The 20,301-nt window shown below is 36.1% G+C and overlaps 2 protein-coding genes across 2 annotated transcripts; one reads left to right on the top strand and one right to left on the bottom strand.

The window, feature by feature from the left end:
* The first annotated feature begins 10,125 nt into the window (after positions 1-10,125).
* Positions 10,126-16,745, top strand: LOC120070263 (dymeclin). Its single transcript, XM_039022159.1, has 18 exons — positions 10,126-10,641; positions 11,129-11,368; positions 11,708-11,771; positions 11,852-11,981; positions 12,059-12,200; positions 12,798-13,040; positions 13,141-13,225; positions 13,473-13,575; positions 13,844-13,969; positions 14,051-14,164; positions 14,496-14,614; positions 14,850-14,937; positions 15,052-15,144; positions 15,242-15,331; positions 15,528-15,647; positions 15,753-15,844; positions 16,100-16,157; positions 16,436-16,745. Exons 1-18 carry the CDS (start codon positions 10,452-10,454, stop codon positions 16,517-16,519), a joined length of 2,181 nt encoding a protein of 726 aa, XP_038878087.1. The 5' UTR covers positions 10,126-10,451; the 3' UTR covers positions 16,520-16,745.
* A 2,031-nt stretch (positions 16,746-18,776) lies between these two features.
* LOC120071959 (early light-induced protein 1, chloroplastic) lies at positions 18,777-19,886 on the bottom strand. Its single transcript, XM_039024393.1, has 3 exons — positions 19,590-19,886; positions 19,387-19,476; positions 18,777-19,297 (listed from the first exon to the last, which is right to left on the bottom strand). The coding sequence occupies exons 1-3, from the start codon at positions 19,734-19,736 to the stop codon at positions 18,953-18,955; spliced, it is 582 nt and encodes a 193-aa protein (XP_038880321.1). The 5' UTR covers positions 19,737-19,886; the 3' UTR covers positions 18,777-18,952.
* Positions 19,887-20,301: the final 415 nt, after the last annotated feature.

Below are 20,301 nucleotides of genomic sequence, written 5' to 3'. Positions count from 1 at the left end.
CCATTTAAATTTGGAGATTTCTAATGGATATAGCTTGATTCTGAAGCACTGATTCGTTTTTCTCAATGTATTGCTTCAATAAGCTCTCTAAGGACGAAGATTGTGGTGTTTGTGAGTTGCTTGCTTGGCTATGCGTTGGACCGTTGTTTTGCGGGAAAAATCTGGGTGGACCTTCTTTTTGTGCCACAGGTTGAAAGCTTTGTAGTTCATTTTTCCACGCAAAATTTGGGTGGTTTTGCCACCCGGGGTTATATGCTGTCTCTTATACACATCTAGATGTGTATAAGAGACAGCACTTGAACCTCGCCCAGGCATCACTGAGTGATTCGTCATCTTCTTGTTCAAAATTTGTTATTAATTTCCTTCTCCTAGCATTCTCAGTTGGTGGGAAATACTTCTTCATAAACTTTTCCACCACCTGTTCCCACGAAGTTATCTCCCCCGGTTCGAGAGAATATTCCCAATTTCTTGCTTGATCGCATAAGGAAAATGGGAACAGAGTGAGTTGAACTTCCTCGGTTGAGATATTCGGGAACACAAAAGTGTTGTAGATTTCTATGAAGCTTCGGAGGTAGGCGTGCGGGTCTTCGCCACGCCTTTCTCCAAACTGCCTAGCAGCTTAGATTATCTGCAACATTACCGGCTTCATTTCAAACCTCGATCCATCTAACGCCGGCTTCATGATTCCTGGAGAGAAATCATAGAGGTTAGGTGACGTTAGAAGGATGGGGTTTGCTATAATATTGTTCGTGTTAGCGGCCCTTGCTTCCAATTGCTCTACCATTCTTGGTGTTCTCTCTTGTTGTTGGCGGTCTCTCAATCTTCATCTAAACGTCCTCTCAATCTCCGGGTCGTAATTTGCCAGAGATTGAGAGTCAGCAAAGAAATAAAAAAAAAATTAGCGTTAGCACACTATTTTGTCGAAGTTCCCGGCAACGACGCAAAAAACTTGATGCTTGATTTTATGAAGTAAGAGTATGGATGATATGCGATAGTGAAATTGCGTTGAGCACTCAAGTTTCCTCAGCGGAATCTAAGTGTAAATTCCATTGTGTTTCCTAGTAAATCCTGGGTCAGATTCAAGGACTTGTGAAAATAGATTGCAATGGTAATTTTTATGAAAACTTTGTGGTAACTAGTAACTCAATTAATTGTGGGTTTGTTGTTAATTGCGTTAATGAAAAATAAACAAATTCGGCGGATTTGAGAAAGTCAGTTGTGTGATAGATGCACTGAGTATGTGGATGAACGGGTTGAAAAGATCTTTGGCTAGCATTACTTGGGAATGCGTCAAACTATGCGATCATGCTACAACCATGCACAACAAGTCATTTTCCAATGCAAATGCGATGCTCCTAAGTCTAGGACGCATGTGTTGCACGCAAAAGTGTCCATAGAGCTTATCCCTAAGTCTTTACTCTTTTCTTATTCGATGATGCAAAATTCATAAAGGCAAGGTGACCACATACAATCATATCTTATCTCTAGGATGCATGCAATGCGTTGATAACAAATAGTGCTTATTCCTAAGCTCATATCTCTTGATTATGCATTCTAATCTGACTCTCTCGAGCCTAGATTCTAACCTGACCTTCCCAAGCCTAGATCTTGTCCTTAGTCTACCCTCTCGAGTATATCTAATAGACGAATGAAGCAAACATAATACAAGATAATTACATAGAATGAAGATTCCCTAATTGTGCTAGCTAAATGCTTCTCAACCTATTCAACTAATTTAGCTACGCATGTGTAAATAACATAGTGAACAGATATAGAGAAGGAAATTATGTTTCGATAAATGAGTGGAGTACAAAATAACAACAGAAGTTAAAGGTAGAGAGCCTGGTAGCAATTCCTTGCAGCTTCCGGCACTCTCCCAAGCTTACCGGAACGATCTGTCGGCACAACCTTATTCTCTTGCGTTCGCCTTGAAGTAAAAAAAATCTAAGAACCAGGTTAATCTCGTAAGATGGTGAACTCGTGAACTGATTAACCCATTTTCTAAAGGATGCCCTTGGTATTTATAGAGCATCCAGGGTGAAAGTCGGCTTCTCTCTCATGATTGTACAGATGGAACTGCTTTAATTCCTGACCGATGCGCCGAATATTTGTCACCAAAAAGCTGATTGTACTTGTGATCGTTATCAGCTGTCAACTTAATTCGGATTCGGCTGTCATCAGCTTTCTGTCCTTTCGCGATTAATTAGCCTTTCACCCAAATGCGCCCACCATGTTGCGCTGACCAAGTTGTAGCAATCATTGTCAGGAGACTATTTGCGAACACGATCACTGCAAAGCCTTGTGATGTTGTTGCACTCAACCAGTGATTTCCTATGATCGCAATTTCCACCTTGCTTAATCGCATATTCTGAACAAAAATACAAAAATCAATTGTTCTAATGCGATGAACGCATGCGACCGTAATATTATGAATCTGATTCTTTTTGGACATAATTTAACATGTTTTATCAACGCAAGCTAGCATTGTTTAAGAACTTAGCACTATGATAACGTGCATTTATGTCCATTATCAGGAACCTACCTGGAAAGGTGAATTAGATAGATTTTCAACAAGCATGCGACATTTATGTCAAAAACTCTGTTAAAAAGTCTAATGGATGATGTTCAAAAGTTTTTTAACTATCCAAGGTAAAAGTTACTCTTTGGCAAACCTAAAAGTCACTTAGTTAAAATCCTTAGCCATGTTTTCTCTAAGTAAACTAAACCTTAGGTTATAAAATACTCAGTGGAAGGAAGAGATGTATCTGATATGTATATGATTCCACTCACATTTCTCTCTGTATGTTCACATCGTGAGATTCAAGTTTGGCCTCGTGGTTTCCTGGAAGCATCCCCCTTCGGATGGTGTTTGCATGAGTCAATATCGAGGTGGACGGAGATAGTGTTTATAGTAAGTGGGTGAAGGGTGTGTGTCAACACGTCCTATGGTCTCTGTCATTGGTTCATATCGTGAGATTATTATGTACTCCCTCATGGCTTGGATAAAGTCGAGAATTAGTTTTTGGTTGGTATAAAATCAGTAGTCGGATTGTCTAGGTTAATGAATCCCTAGGTAGAGCATTCAGTGGGAGGTACTTGGGGCATGAGATGCTTCACTTAACTCTTTCATGTTTCTTCTAAATAGTCCACACCATTAGATCTACCCTTAGCCTCGAGGCACCTTTGGCATGTCCCCCTAACGGATGGTGTTTGGGTACGTTAATATCAAGGTGGATGGAGAGAGTGTTCATAGTAAGTGGGAGCAGGAAATACGACAACATATCCCTTGGTCTCCCTCGTTGGATTGAATAAAGTTACGACACATCATCTCGAGACACCCTGGAAGTGTCCCCTTAAAGGATGGCAGTTTTGCGCATTTCTTTATTTGATCTCCTATAAGAGGAAAGGTAACTTAGTCTTTTTAATCTGCTTCTTCCCTATGGTGGGCTCATTAGGGTGGAATTCTGGCACCGAAAGCGAGGGGTTACACTTACGCAGAATTGTTAAAGGTTAACAGTTTTGGACCGAATAAATGGTGGCCATTAGGTTCAATTCCAAGTGTTGGTTCTGCCTAATGGTTGAGAATGTCTCATCTCAGCGAAGGAGCATCACCCCACCGGTGATGTTTGTCATGCCTCAGTGTGGCATCATTGCAAAATAGAAGTTTTTAACTTAGGGTACTTGAAATTGTTTTGTAAAATTAATTGGTTAAATGTGGTTTAGCAAAATCTAATAAAGTTTTGTTCGTATTTTCAGCAAAAATCTTTTCCAAATGGCCACAGCCACGTTAGCTTTATTGAGTGCGAAAAAATAAACTGGCGATAACTTTTCGACATGGAAACACATGATCATGATGATTCTTATCATCGAGGATCTCATGTTCGCCTTTACGGTGGTCTGTCTTCCTATTTCAACTCCCAATGTCACTCAAAATGTTTGGGAGTCATACGAGCGGTTGACATGGATGAATGAGAAGGCCCAGCCTATATCTTGGCAAGCCTTTTTGAAGTCTTGGCCAAGAAATATGAGCCCATGGTCTCAGCGCGTAAGATCATGAAGTCCCTGCGGGGGATGTTTGAACAACCACCTGAACAGCTTATGCATGAGGCTCTTAAATACATATTCAACTCCAAAATGGAATAAGGCACCTTTGTTCGTGAACATGTGCTTAACATGATGGTCCACTTCTTTGTGGCGAAGTTGAATGGGTCTACCATCGATGAGGGCAACCAGGTTAGCATAATCCTGCATTCTTTGCCGGAGAGCTTCATGCACTTTGTTAGTACTGTGATTCTTAACAAAGTGAAATATAACCTTACAACTCTCCTCAACGAGTTTCATACCTACCAATCTTTGCTAAAAAGTATGGAGAGGAAGAAGGGTAAGGCAAATGTTGTTTTATCTTCTAGGATGTTCCATAGAGGTTCGACTTCAGGAACGAAGTTTGCATCTTCTACTTCTAACTCCACAAAGAGGAATAAGAATAATGGTGGTAAGGGAAAAGGGAATGTGCCTGCTAACCCGCCGCTTGTCGTTCCAAGAAGGCGTCCACCACAGGTTGAAAAGGGAAGGTGTTTCTACTACAACCAGGTTGGACATTGGAAGAGGAACTGTTTTTACTAGCTAAAGGAAACGAAGGCCGCCAAGGCAGATAAAGGTAAATATGATTTACTTATACTTGAAATTTGTTTAGTAGAGAATGATGATTCTGCATGGATAATTGATTCGAGCTCCACTAATCATGTTTGTTCTTCTTTTTAGGGGATTAGATCCTGGCGACAGCTGAAGGCTGGTGAGATGACGATGCGAGTAGGCACCGGGCACATCATCTCAACTGTGGTAGTGGGAGGGATCCAGTTAGCTTTACAGATTAGGTTTCTAGTTTTGAATGATGTATATATTGTTCCTGAACTTAAGAGGAACTTCATTTCTGTAAAGTGCTTGTTACAATGTAAATACACTGTTAGTTTTAATGTGGACAAAACGTTTATTCATAAAGATGATGTTACTATTTTGTACAGCGTATCTGGAAAGTAATTTGTATGTGCTAAGACTGTTAGCCATTAATTCCCTCCATAAGACATAATTGTTTAAAATTGTCGTAACTCAAACAAAACGTCGACGTATTTCTCCAAAAGAAAAGCCCATCTTTGGCATCTTCGTTTAGGACACATCAATCTCATAGGATCGAGAGATTGGTGAAGAATTGACTTCTAAGTGAGTTAGAAGAAAATTCTTTACCGGTGTGCGAATCTTGCCTTGAGGGTAAGATGAATAAATGTCCTTTTACTGAAAAGGTTATAGAGCCAAAGAGCCTCTTGAGTTAGTACATTCTGACCTTTGTGATCCTATAAATGTGCGAGCCCGAGGTGGCTAGAGTATTTTATCAGTTTTACTGATGATTACTCTAGGTATGGGTATATTTATCTTATGCAACGGAAGTCTGAATCATTTGAAAAGTTCAAAAAGCTCAAAGCTGAAGTTGAAAACGCATTGGATAGACGGATTAAAACACTTCGATCAGATTTAAGTGGAGAGTTTTTGAACTCGAGATTCCAGGACTATTTGATAGAACATGGAATCGTTTCCCAACTCTCAGCGTCGAGTATACCTCAGCAGAATGGTGTAGCGAAGAAGAGAAATAGAACATTGTTGGACATGGTTCGTTTGATAATGAGTTACGCTTCCTCACCAAACTCGTTTTAGGGATTTGCAGTGGAGACTGCGATATACATACTCAACTGTGTTTCCTTCAAGAGTGCTGCGAGAACACCTTTGGAGTTGTGGAACGGGCGTAAAGCTAGTTTACGTCACTTCCGCATTTGGGGTTGCCCTACACATGTTCTTAAAGCTAATCCTAAGAAGTTAGAACCATAGTCGAGGTTATGCCTCTTTGTAGGCTACTTCAAAGGTACACGAGGGGGTTATTTTTATGATTTGTCAAAAAATAGGGTGTTTGTTTCAACAAACGCTACTTTCCTGGAGGAGGATCATATAAGGGAGCACAGTCCACGAAGTAAAATTGTGTTGTGTGGGTTTTCCAATGAAACTACTAAAACTTCAACAAGAGTTGTTGGTGGGAGTTCATCTAGTAGGTCGATTCCACCTCAAGAGTTGAGGGAACCCCGACGTAGTGGAAGGTTTGCGAACCCACCCGTTCGCTATCTGGGTTTCACATGTTTTATATTGTATTGTACATTAGTCTCCCGGTGACACTATGGATACAACCCATTTTGTAGATCATGCCTGAAGTGATAACCTAAATAGGTATGTAGTATAAGGATTAAGGTGGGATACCTGATCCCGGTGACATTATGGATACGGCCCGCTTTGTAGAGGTTTACAAGTGTTGTAAACTACTACAGATGGTAAATCCTGACCATTCCTGTGGAGACATGTGAGTGGGGATGTCCTATAAGAGTTTGTATAAGATCGGACCACGAGATGACTAGACTCTGTATATAATGCCATTGATACTCGAGACTTACATCTCACCTAAATGACCATAGGTGACACAACCTCAATCCTGAGTGTTTTGAGAACTCCTGCCTTTGAGGGCGGTCCTTTGATTAGTATGGGTGAGAGTGGTCAGATTGCCAACTCAACATGCCTACTTTTTTGGGGACTTGTGAGCTGGGAACTCAATACACAAGATGAAATTCACTCCTTTCCCGAAGCAGGGATAAGTAGAGAGATTGCTCCCTTAAGGGCTGATTCCAGGGCTTGAACATAGTGGGTACAAATTATCTTTGGAAGAGAGGACTCAGTCATAGTAGAACTATGACTTATGTTCATTAGAGGATTCAGTGGTACTTTAGGAGTTAGATGTAACTACAGAGGCATAACGGTTATTGGCCGAGCTATACTTACGAGCGATATGTGAAGGGTTGTCGCACAGTTAATTGGTTAAGATGGACACATAATATATCCGTGGTAAAGAGAGTTCAACTGTCGATTTTTAGTGAAGTACCTGGCAGTTAACGAATGGTGGATCCCATGACTAAAGATTTTAGTCAGTTATTTACGTAGTGTTGGAGCTTCGAGCTACAGGTCCATAAGGTCCCTTGGTAGCTCAATGGATTCAGTTGAGGATCAGTTCTTGGTGTTGATTTGAAATGTTCAAATTGACAAGAGGTAATTTGATTATATAAGATATGATCGGTATGGTGTATGAGCTGTCTCTTATACACATCTAGATGTGTATAAGAGACAGCTGTTGAGGTTTTGCGGAGGCTGTTCGTAGTGTTCGGGGTGTTCGTGACCTTGGCGATCGCTTAGTTCGAGTGCGTGGTGTTCGTGCAGTGTAGCGATCGTGTTGGACGAGCGTTCGTGTGTGGCTGTGTAGCTGTGATCGAGCGTTGGTGATCGAGGAGCTTTGTAATGAGTCAACAAAAGTGTGTTACTCTTATCCTTGATCATATGTATAACATGCTATAATTTATGTTTTTTTGCATAACCATATATTTCCATTTGTGATTGTAATTGTAAAGTTTATATATGATTGTAATTTGGAATGATCCTTCCGCTGCTCATAGAAATCTTCGTATTCGATTTCCTTCATAGACATACCATAATTTTCCCAACAATAAAGTTCAAGCAAATTGATTTTTAAAACATTTTTTTCTTTCTTTTTTTTGGTTTTTTTTTTCCTCATTCCACTCAAAAGGAAAAGGGAATGAAAGAAATACAACATAGCAGTAAGAACTAGTTTTAATGTGTATTTATTATTTTAATATTTCAAACAATATGAAACCTATACGAAACATTTCTTCTTCTTAAATCATCAAGCCAAAAGCTCAAGTTGATGGGTGAATATGTAAGACTCAACAAGTGAAAATCAATATTAATTAGAAAGAAAATGACAATTTACTCAGATACCATCTTAAATCGTCGATTGACTTCAAAACTCAAGCTGATGAGTGAAGGAAAATTTAATATTATATCATCTAACACCTCTTTATAAATATATACTCAAGAGTGCTGCAAAGGAACAAAACGTAAGAGTATTAGTACAGTGACCTTATTTGGTTGAACTATAAAGTTAAAATGAGTAAAAACAATCATTTGGTTGAACTATGAAATTAAAATATTTTTGTATTTTTGGGAGCGATTTTAATATAATTACAATCACATTCATGTTGGGTTTAAAATGACATTGGATCACATCTCTAATCATTCAAAATCCATTGTTTAATTCTATAATTTAAAATATTATATTCATATTATCAAAATTAATTTTGAATGATTAAAAATATTTTTCTATTGATTTTGATAACAATAAAAATACCTTTTTAATCCGTTCAAAATCACTTTCAAATATTTCAGTCTTACATTTAACCAACAATATAATTTGAAATGGTTGGGTGCATAATTCCATTATTATTAAAAAAAAAAAAAAAATCATTAGAAAAAATTGAATTCTATGGCTTCAAAAAAGGAAAAAAGAAAAAGAAAAATAATTTAGTAAGTGAAAGCCTTTCCAAAAGGCCCACATAATGGGCCCATTAATCAACCGACAACCCGACTTCTCGTGTTTTTGACGAAGCTCCTCTCTTGGTCCAATCAATAGCCCTCGAACCGTCAACGTCGCTTCTCTCACGTAGTAGACACAAATCAATGTAGTAGACGCGCACGCACCTGATTCGAACTTGGTAAGAAGACGACTTTGACTATACTTTATTTTAATTAAAAATTTAATTTGACGTGTAAAAGCCACATGTCTTTATAGTTAAGAAAACAATCTCACTGCGTGCAGCCAAGTTCAATGTCCAATGGAGTTGATCCCACGTCAACCGCTAAACCAGATTTATTAAATTGGCTAATTGAACATTTTTAAGGTTAAATTAAAATTTTAATATAGTTTCCATAATGTTTATTTTGTGTTCAGTGAATTCCTTGAACTCTTTTAAAAGTTTAAGTTTGTGTGTAATATGTAATCTTTTTATTCATTTAAAAAAAAAATCGTAGACAACTAAATATTAAATTGAAAATTCTACCTCCCAGTAGACATAAATTTTAAGTCTTTATCTATTAGATTATTATTTTTTATTTTGACAATTTTTTTGGAATTACCCAACACAAAATTGATAGTCGAGAAACGTATTAGAATCTAAATTTAAAATAGTTTTAAATTTTTATTTTTTTCTCTTTTCTTTTGTTATCCATTGTTGTGGGTGAATTTTGATAAGATGGAATAAAGTAAATAAATCAAGATAATATAAAATAATAAAAGATAATATGAAATTTGATCCGAATTTGCTAAGAATTAGGAAATTCATATCCTAACCAAAGTAAATTAGATAAAATACTATATCGAATTCTCCATCAATAGTCCATTATGACTCCGTATTTAAAATAGTTTTTTTTTTTTTTTTTTATTGGTCCAGATTTACCATTGATATCATGTAGAGGGTAGGTGCATTTTCTTTGCCCAAAATTTGACATCAACAATAATAATATTTTTAGAAACTAAATCGAGTTTTTGAAACTAAAAAAAAGTATTCCAAGAGTAGTTTTTTTTTCATGGATTTTCTTAAGAAGGGTGAAACCGTAATTAAAAAAATATAGAGAAAGTATAACTAAAAAAACAGTATCATTATCGGAGGCTTTAAGAATTAACTCATAGATAAACCAAAATTTAACCTCTCGACAATTAAAATTAAAGTCAGAAGTCAGAAGTCTTTGTCTTTGTTCTTATTCTTCTTCTTCCTTTTTTTAGAACAGGAAAAACAACAAAATTAAAGAAACAATAAACAAGTATTTGTCTTGTTTGTCCTTTATAAATAATTCGAAAAATTCTAAATCATAAAGTTTGTCCTCCATATTTATGGGCCTTCAAAAAAATTTATTTTGCGGAAAAAAGATTAGAAATATGCCTTTAAAACCGCGGAATCAGATTCGAAATCAATCGAAATGAGTCCAATGAGCGTTAATTATCAAGAGAAAGGGAAAACGCGTAATTTTGAAAATATTTAGGTAAATAAAATTAATGGGATAGAAAGAATTATCAATTTTTGAAAAATGAAAGGAACTTTTTCTTTTTATTTTTTTCGAAACAAAAAATTAAAGGAACTACTTCGAGGACAATTCGGGAAATTGGGTAAATCATTATGACGCATCGACGTCGTAAAACCGATAGTACCATTTTTTAATTATATTTTTAATTTTTATAATTTTTGTTTGTTCAGTTCTGAAAAGCCTTCGATTGGAAGCTCCTCCGGTCTCTCACCATTTCTCCTTGTTCGTTACTAACGGGAAAGGATCATTTGTTTTGTTCATAGCAAGTTTGATCGAACGTCTCTGAGTTTCTTTGGCTCTAATGCCGTCGGTGTGAATTTACTACGCCTTGAATTTGCCTGTTTTTGGATTCTGATCGGCATTGGCACCGTACTGAAGGAGTGAGTCGAGAATCTGAGCATCTAGGGTTTTCTATTTTGTTTTTTCGTGTTTAGATGGGGGCTGTGCCTTCTACGCCGCGTCGGACCAACTCACGGCCGCAGGATACGGCGGAGTACTTAATTGGAACTTTTGTAGGAGAGGAGTCTTTTCCTATTTCCTCTGATTTCTGGCAGAAATTGCTCGAGCTTCCTCCTAGCCTGCAATGGCCGACTCACCGCGTTCATCAAGCTTGCGAGCTTTTAGGTCGGTCGTGTTTTTAATTGATTTAAATTGTTTAAGAGTAGGATTTCGTTTTCTTAAACTTTGTCATGCTATTGGTTTGGCTCTAAGGGAAGACTGCATACCAAATTGAATGTGATCTAGCTTCTGGATTAGTTGGATATTTTATGTTAGTGGACACGATATGTGCCGCATAAGATTCCATTAGCCATTGATTAGTGCGTAGGTGCCATGTTGGAGCTATTATGTGCTATGTTTCAAACTGACTGATTCTTGTGCGCATAACATTCTTTTTGTTGTAATTAAGCTAATACTCAGTTCTTTGCAATTGGCTTTTTTTAGGGTGGGCTGCGGCATTAGACATTTTTTCTGAAATTTGCTTTGCCTTCCACTACATTTGCAATTGTGGAACTTATTAAATCCCATTTCAATGTTTAAACATAACTGCATTGAAAGGCTTTAACAACCTTGTACATCTTTACATCTTTTTGACTTTGCGTTACTTGTGCAGCAACAAACAACTACAAGACAAGACATCTTGCAAAGATTTTAATCCACATGGCATGGTGCTTACAAGAGTGCATTACGAACTCTGGAGCATCTTCCTTGACTTACGAGAAGGCAATTAACGCCGTTTATATCTCATCCGTTTTCTTGAAGCACTTGATTGAAAATACGAAAAGTGACAGGATTGAAGAATTATATCTGTCCCTAAACGATAACGAATTAGCATCAAAAGAATTCATAGCAGGTAAAACCTTTTTGGGTATCATACTCTTTTATTTGTATCTTGTGCACTGTAGGATGGGAGTTGATGATTTTACTAACTTGGTCTCCACATCATAAAATATTCTCTCTATAGAAGAAATTTCTTTTGTGCTTGGAAAAAGGCCAATACATTCTCATCGTTTCAGTTGCTTGTGCATGTATGAAGTTGGCCAAATCTGTATAGCTGTTTGAGATTATTTCTATTACTAAACTTCCATTTCATAATCTGTTGCTCAACCAGCATGTCTAGCTGTTTTAGCCTTATTCTCTAGTTCTCTTTGAAGTACCACAGGCTTCACTCTGCCTCATTTTATACTTGCAGATCAAAATGTTGAAGATTTCATAATGCATGCTGTTCTTAGCTTTATTGGTTCAGTTAATTTAAGGTAAAGTGTTGCATTTATTCCTCCCTTGATGGAGAGATATTTAGGGGCCTAGTATTCTGATTATACTTTTTTCTTAATAGTGACGAGACATACTTCCTCCACGTGGAGCTACTTAACTTTATGTTGATTGCCATGTCAACTCAACTTCTTTCTGGTCCATCTCCTAGACCAAAGGATTTTAACCCATTTATTGATGCAGCCATGGCTCAGGTAACTGGATTTTTAACTTAATTAATACTTTAAAATTTCGAAGTTTATTGCTGCTAAGTTCTTATTGAAATTTTCAGGACAGTGCCTTGGTTATTGTGGTCATGCGCAAACTACTTCTTAATTTTATAAGTCGGCCCAACGTCCCTTTAAATAGTTCTTATCCTATATTTTCTGATGGAAATCAGTCCGGTGTCTTACAGAGAGTCAGTTCTGCAGCAGGTATGACACCTTTTCTTTCACTTTTTGAGTGCTTGTGAACAGACATTTAGTGGATAAGGATTATCTTTAGTGTCATTTTTAATGGGTTACATTCACTCGTGTCTTTGGAGCTGATTTTGGAGAGTCCATGTGCAACACTTGGTGTTATTTCTCGTCCAATTACTGGTTTTAGTTCTCTGATTTTGTTGTGTTAAAAGAAAATGTCATTTCTTAAAAGGCAGCTTTTGTCGGATTAGTCTTCAAGATATACTTTTCTGTATTCTTTGGTTCTTCATTAAGCACAGTGAAACTGGTCATCCAGGATTGGGTTTAATTGACTTCGACTCTATTACCATGTTGCTACGTTTAGTGCTTCTCTTGTTCTTTCATGGATAAGTTTCTAACATCCGCATGCCCATGTCATTTTGTTGCCCCAACTCTTCAGTAGACGATTTTTTTTTTCCTTCTTTCATTCACTGAAAGTAATTAAGCTTCATTCGCTGGCATGGCATGTGGTTTATTGTATTTTGGTTGTGAACGTGATTGTTGAGTTTGGGAGACCATTCAAAGCTCATGTTGCTTATATAAGCCTCTGCTAACATGTGTACCTTTCTACAGCAAATTTCGTGTTAATGCCATTCAACTACCTGGTCAGTTCAACTTCCCAAGGCTCTGGGAGTCCATTGGCTGATTGCAGTCTAAACGTTCTTCTCATTCTCATTCATTATCGCAAGTGTTTTGTTAGTAATGAATCTCTAGCAAGTGGTGATAACGTTAGCTCAGATTATCTTCTGAAAGAGAATGCAACCTTTTATGATAATCCGTATTGCAAGGCCTTAGAAAATGCATCTGATGTTGAATGTAAGATATTAAGCTTTCTTTTCTCCGCTGCTATTTCCTTCTTATGGTTTAGCCAGTTTATGTATGTTTGATGCTGGTTTATTAATACTTGTGGTTGCAGTTGATCGTGTTGATTCAGATGGTAATGCACATAGTGGTCCACTTGTGTGGCTACCATTTGCTTCGCTGTTTGATACTCTTGGAATGTATGTATTTGCTTTCTTATTGAACAAACGTTGTTAATAATTGCATGGTTTTAGAAATTTTTTTTCATACCACAATTTAATTGTATTGTCCAGCTCATATATCATTTTACTGTGCTGTAGTACCTGGTTAAGTTGGAATACATGCATACTCCATATCCCTGCATCTATATACTATTTTTAGACGAAAAGGTTGATGGCATGAGATGGCCTTTTGCTTTGAGCAACTTAACAGGTTATGTTTCTGCAGGTGCTTGGCTGATGAGGGTGCTGTGCTTCTGCTCTACTCATTATTGCAAGGGAATGCTGACTTCTTGGAATATGTTTTGGTGCGAACTGATTTGGATACGTTGGTAAGTTTCTGTTCATCTCCCAATATCTTGGGCTACATCTTACTGTATATTGATCAAGTGCAACACTCCGTTAGTGTGATGTTTTAACTAAGATTATTCTTCAAGCAGTTGACGGTGATTCAATTTGGATATAGTCATGTTTGTGACTTTATTAAAATACTGTTACTATGTTAATTTTGTATTATGATTACAATCAATACATATCCACTTGATGCAGTAATTTAACGACTGTTTCATATTTGTCATCTGTTTGATAATCTATAAACAGTTGATGCCAATTTTGGAAGCACTGTATAATGCTTCAACGAGGTCATCTAATCAAATCTACATGCTGTTGATCATACTTCTAATTCTTAGTCAAGATTCATCATTCAATGCAAGCATTCACAAACTAGTAAGGCTGATGTCTTTTTGTCTTCTTGCATGGTTTCCTGCATTTATGAGGTTCTCTTAAGTTTTATTACTACGTGCACAGATGCTTCCTGCGGTTCCTTGGTATAAGGAGCGTCTTCTTCATCAAACATCTCTCGGTTCTCTGATGGTGATAATCTTGATCAGGACCGTACAGTTCAACCTATCTAAGTTGCGGGTATGACTTGACAAGCTCATCTAGTTAAAGTCAGATTGGAGTAATGACAATGCATTCTGTGTGGTTTTATGTACAGATGATAATTGTTTTCAGATGCCCTTTTTATCTGATTTCGAAGTCTTAAATGCTTGGGATAATATTTAAAAAAAATATGCTTATGGAGTGACAAATACCATGGATTTGTATTTAAGCTCGTAGTAAGTTGTATAACCAACTTGCACAAAATATTTCAACTTCAAACTATTCCTGAATATGTTCCCTTTCTTTTTTTTTTTCTCATTTTGTCGATACATACACAAAAATTATAACGCATTTGGTAATTTTTTGACAGGATGTTTATCTCCATACAACTTGTCTTGCGACATTAGCAAACATGGCTCCTCATGTCCACCGTTTGAGTTCATATGCATCTCAGAGGCTGGTCAGCCTTTTTGATATGCTTTCAAGAAAGTATGTCATTAATTCTTTCTGTTGGCTGATTTTGACCTTCGAATTTTTTTTCCCATGGCGATACACAATGCCGTTATAATCAGATGGGCTGACTTCCACGTAAATCTTTTTATTGAAACGGATACTCTTAGAACATTTTTTGGTTATGACCAACTTATGGACACCTTTTCTCATGGGACGACTCTTGTATTGTACTTAATCTTAAGTTATGTTCCTGCCGTAATTTTGGGTGTAGGTATAACAGATCGGCAGAACTCAGAAACATTAAGGCCGATAATGCTAAAATTGACTCCACAGAAGTCAATTTCCCAGCAGATGATGCGGTATTTCACTAATACTTTGTAGGGTCATAGTTAAATTCTTACATGGATTATATGAATAATTGCACAATATTTATTATTTCATGTGTTGCTGAGGTAAATTGTTTTTTGTGGTAGTCAACTGAGTTGCAAATTTATACCGACTTCTTGAGACTTGTCCTCGAAATTTTGAATGCAATTCTGTCTTATGCTCTACCACGGAATCCTGAGGTAACATCGTAGAAGCTGATTTCAATTACTGGTTGCATATTTAGCTTTATTCATATTAACTTACCTCTTTTGTTATGGAATATGTACACTTCCGCAGTTTATATATGCAATAATGCACCGGCAGGAAGTATTTCAGCCATTCAAGAATCACCCACGGTTTAATGAACTTCTTGAGAATATTTACACTGTATGATTCTGAATATTTTATCGGATGCCCCCACAAGGGACTATACTTCAGAATATTCTATAGCTTTATTTTTTTTTTTTTTTTTTTTTTTTCCATTCTATGCGATCCATATCTGTTAATATTCCAATTTGACTTATTACATATTAGGCTTTGTCAGTCAGTTGCTGGTACTTATTTACTTGTTAATATTGTGTAGGTATTAGATTTCTTCAATAGCCGCATAGATGCTCAAAGGATGGATGATGATTGGTCAGTAGAGAAAGTGCTGCAGGTTATCATTAATAACTGCAGATCTTGGCGTGGGGAAGGCTTGAAGGTGAGAAGAAATCCAGTGTTTAGCTGAATAGCCTCTTCCAAGATGATTTTTGAAGATCACTTCCCTTATTGCTTTGATTTTCTATATGAATTGATATTATTGTAGATGTTTACTCAACTACGTTTCACGTATGAGCAAGAGAGTCATCCCGAAGAGTTTTTCATTCCATATGTGTGGCAACTTGTGCTATCAACCTGGTATCTTTCCCTCATCCTCCTTTTTTGCAAAATCTATACATACTTTTGTTGGAGAAATCAAAACAAAGTCGGTTGTCCCTCATCGTATTTCATGAAATTCTCATGTGACCAGATTTTAAAATTAATTTTCTGCTTATAAATCATATGAACGTATTTCTTATTCATCAGATCTTTTTTTCCCTTGCTTTTCTTTACGTCAATGTAGCACATGTACCTAATCCATCCTTCTCTTCTCTGTATATCTGACTTTTTCAGTGGATTCAACTTCAATGCTGGAGTAATAAATTTGTTTCCGGCCAATCTACCTTCAGAAGTAAGTGCCTTCAATATATAGTTAACTTTAACCAGATGATCCGACTTCTCCTGTTTTTCCTTCTCTTTTTTTTGAAAATTGGCCTGTTTAGTTTTCTACCTTTTAAAAATGTTTATAAATCTTAGCCAAGTTTGGCTAAAATTTCAAGAACATGTTCAAGGACAATAATAAAGCGGAATACAAATCCTTAAATCTGTCTAAAATTGAATTTACAGCGAATATTACTGATGTGAGAATAGTATGTATTGAATTGTATGGTTACACATTTAATATCACAGAAAGACGATGATGAAGATCCAACGCAACATTATAAGCAAGCAAATGGTGAGGTTCAGAAGTTGGCGATCTACATGGATCCTTAGCAGAGATGTAAGGTAAGATAATACCCGCTACCCCCAGTAAAGATGTGGATGGTTTAAGGTGAATATGTATATAGATGAAATTATATTCATCCATTCTTTTCTGTTTATATATGTTTTGAAGCAAGCCCACTGTAGATAAATTATTTTGATAAGATAAATTGTGTAATGAATAAGAGACTGCGAGCAATATAATATCAAGATGAAAGTTTTATGGTTAAAGAATAAACCCAGATAAGTGCCCCTTTAGTTCCATTGATATTTAAATGTTAAACATGCATGGGCTACTGTGTTAAAATATTTATTTAGTTAAATTTATTGCATCTTACCATCATTTTTGGATTATCTGATGATTTAATATAGTTGGAGGAAAAGTTCTGTATTTCAACTCTTATAATATCATTCTTTTTCTATTTAGTATTGATTTTCACTTGTTATTCTTCTAGAATTTCTTTAGTCTAGAAACAAGGGAGAATATTAAAATGTATTTATAAATTAAATTTATTGAAACTTATAAATTTAAGTTTAAATTTTTGGATCGATGAGTGATTTAATTCTTCGAAAATGAGATCATTGTGTTTACATAGTTACAGTCTTAGGAATCACGTACACTATGCAAGCATCCCATTGAAATGCATCATATAGCCACTTGTTGTAATTGTCTTATTGTTATTTGTGATTGTAAAAGGGAGGGCAATTTTAAATGCACGCTATTTTTGTTTTTCAAATACCTTGGTCTCTCACGTTTCTCTTTGTACCACGTTCATAAATAATAATCGAGGATATGATTAACATTATGTAATAATGCTTAAAGGATTTAGGGAGATATTGATTTATTTTTATTATTATTTTGAATTATATAGTTGTGAGGTTTGAGAGAATTATTATCTGAGATAGTAATTTGTGTTTTATGTGTTGAGTAATGCTTAGAGTGGTGGGATAGTGGACCACTTTAGTGTAAAAACTTGAACGAAAGATTTTGACGGGCGGATATTTATGATCTCATATTTAGAAATGTAGCAACAAGATTATGATTGTCTTTAATATTTTCATAAATTTTTCTGCATTTAAAGCATTTTTACATGATTTTCTTTGGATGTGTATAATCTTTATATATTTTTTTTTTATCCAAAATAAGCAATTATAGTCGGAGATCAAATACAAACACAAAATATTTTGAGAGACCCACGTATACTCTTTCTTGTTCGATTTATATAATAGGTTAATATATTAATGCTAGATTGAATAACAAATGATCATGCAAAAATAATTTTCAAAAATGAATAATTTCCAAAAAAAAAATGATACATTTTGAATTTTGTAATATAAAGAAAGTTAAATTACAAAATTGAAAATGTTATTTCTATCTTTGATTTATGTCATAAGCCATCGACTATTTGGAATGAAAAACTATTAAAAAATATATAAATATAATGTCGTGTTTCCGAAAAACAAACTTTCCACTCCTACCAAGCAGAAAACTACGTGAAAAGTTCAAAAATCAAACAATGGCTCATTTGAAAGAAATTCTACTATAATTATTACATTCACACAATTTTCAATGGAAGCTTGACTACAAAAATACTCTAAAAAACTTTATACAATTTACATATCAAAATTGGTATACCAATAATTATAACTGAAATAGTTTAAAATTAAAATCAGACATTTTTACTAGTTTAGAACTCACCTTTTCTTTTTTTTTTTTTTTTAAATAGCAGATCAATTTTATTTTTCTATGTAGTTTGGGCAGCACTTTTATAAAAAAAATTTACTCAATTTTTTATGTTCCTGGAATGTAATCATACGGTACAAATATTCTTTTTCCAGATAAATATACTTGAAATTTCTCTTTTAGTAAGATTGGAGTGAGAAAAAAATGTGTAAAATAAGTGTATTGAATATTGCCCTTTTTAATATGAGACAGAAATACATGTTGCACAAGGTGATCAATAAATACCTCATGGTCCCCCACTTTGAAGACTCGCACTATGAATTTAAGAAATAAATATTATTATTTTCACATGCGTATCTTATATTTCGAATAAATGTGTATATATATATATATATTCTGATTTCGTGAGCATGTGTTTTATATTTTTATAACAAACTTTTTAAAATGATATAAATATATAGAAATTCTAATTAAATGTGACCATTTTCCTGGATGAGGGGAATAGGAGAGAATAAAAATAAGTTGGAATTGAAAACTGTAAGTGTTAACTTATCGGAATTGTAGTTGTTACATAAAAGCGAAATGTTGCAGCAAAAAATCAATATATGTCACGATATAAAACATAAAAGTTCTTACTACACTTCAATGGCTTACTTTGTTGACATTCATTCCTAAATCCCATATCCCATTTATATGAATATGATTTTTCATAGATACAATACTAAACATTACATTAAATGTCTACAACTCAAATTAACAACTTACACAAGGCTTCCACCTTTAACATATTCAGTGAAGGCCAAAGCAACAAGGCCCAACATCGCAAACCTCCCATTCCACAGCTCCGCGTTTGAATTCATAATCCCCTTCGAGTTCGACTCAGCACTCACTCCCCTAAACAAAGGAATCAGCGATGCCAATGTTAGAACTACGCTCGTTCCCACAAACCATGGAATCCCTCCGTTTGCGATTTGCTCGAACACGTCTTGTCCCTTCAATGTTTCAACCGCTAGGGCAGCCACGAACCCGATCATCGCAAGCCGCCCGTTGATCCTCTCTGGCCCTGGCCCGCTGAACGCCAAAATGTCTGTAAACTTCGTACTCACCTGCGGAAATTACCAGACTCTATTTAACGAGATATTACGATTCGATCCATTGATCGAGAAACAGCCAGTGATGTTGCAGGTTTATTTACCTTTGGCGGTGGCGAGGGAGAGGGAGTTGGTTCTGGTTTGAGAGACGACGGTGGGATCGATGTTGAAATCGGTTGCTCTCTCTGATCCTCCTAAATCAAAGCAGAAAAACAGATTACTCCACGATTATTAAAGCCCTATGAGATTCGATTATAAAAAAAGAGTGCAATCAGTCACCGAGAGAATGAAATAGCCAAGCGAATACCTCCGCCGTGCATCGCACTCGAAAGGAGGCCATACGCCGGGAGTACGGTCGAATCGCCGCCGGGAGAAGGCGATTCGTTGATGTCCTGGAAATACCTCGATTAGCCGAGCTCGCCGGAATGGACTGCATCACGGCAGAAGCGGCCATTGGAACTGTTCTGAGGTGTTAAACGACGTCGGAGCAAAGAAAACGGCAAAACTTACTGGCGGTGACGGTAGCGGTGGTTGAAGAAATAGCTGTGAAGGTTCTATATGAAGCGATCAGTGAAATGATAATGGTGATTGAATTACAAACCTCGGCTGGGTTTATATAGCGGAGGATGGGGGAGGAGAGTGGTGGATATTTAAGTTCCACGTCAGCAGTTTCTAATTACTGCCAAATAAGATGGTCACGTGGGTTGGTTTGTCCACACACGAAAAGGGAGATGACGTGGCTTCCTAATTAACCATAAGGAACAAAGGAAACTTTTGTACAGTGTTGTGAAAGTAGTTGGAAGAAGTTTCCAGATCAGTGGAAAGATGGGTGATTATTTTATTAATTTTTTTCTCACGTACCAAAATATTTAAGCAAAATGGTAGATAAATTTTAGGAATATGTGCGTTTAGTTCTTTATATTTTAAATTGATCAATTTAATCTCTAAATTTTGTATAATATCAATTGAAAAAAAATGGTAACCGCACTAGTGGACCAAATAGATCATATAAAAGTAAT

The sequence above is a fragment of the Benincasa hispida genome, chromosome 1 (genome assembly GCF_009727055.1).
Source record: "Benincasa hispida cultivar B227 chromosome 1, ASM972705v1, whole genome shotgun sequence".
NCBI classification, from domain to species: domain Eukaryota; kingdom Viridiplantae; phylum Streptophyta; class Magnoliopsida; order Cucurbitales; family Cucurbitaceae; genus Benincasa; species Benincasa hispida.
Note: the sequence above shows the minus strand (reverse complement) of the source record. Positions and strands in the feature narration are given on the sequence as shown.

What these genes read in the sequence shown, in the direction of transcription:
- LOC120070263 (XM_039022159.1), top strand. Translation starts at nt 10,452, where the DNA reads ATGGGGGCTGTGCCTTCTACGCCGCGTCGGACCAACTCACGGCCGCAG. An exon ending in GAGAGTCAGTTCTGCAGCAG is followed by an intron (nt 12,201 to 12,797) that starts GTATGACACCTT and finishes ACCTTTCTACAG; the next exon opens with CAAATTTCGTGTTAATGCCA. An exon ending in TTTGATATGCTTTCAAGAAA is followed by an intron (nt 14,615 to 14,849) that starts GTATGTCATTAA and finishes TTTTGGGTGTAG; the next exon opens with GTATAACAGATCGGCAGAAC.
- LOC120071959 (XM_039024393.1), bottom strand. Translation starts at nt 19,736, where the DNA reads ATGGCCGCTTCTGCCGTGATGCAGTCCATTCCGGCGAGCTCGGCTAAT. An exon ending in GAGTGCGATGCACGGCGGAG is followed by an intron (nt 19,477 to 19,589) that starts GTATTCGCTTGG and finishes GCTTTGATTTAG; the next exon opens with GAGGATCAGAGAGAGCAACC. An exon ending in CTCCCTCGCCACCGCCAAAG is followed by an intron (nt 19,298 to 19,386) that starts GTAAATAAACCT and finishes TAATTTCCGCAG; the next exon opens with GTGAGTACGAAGTTTACAGA.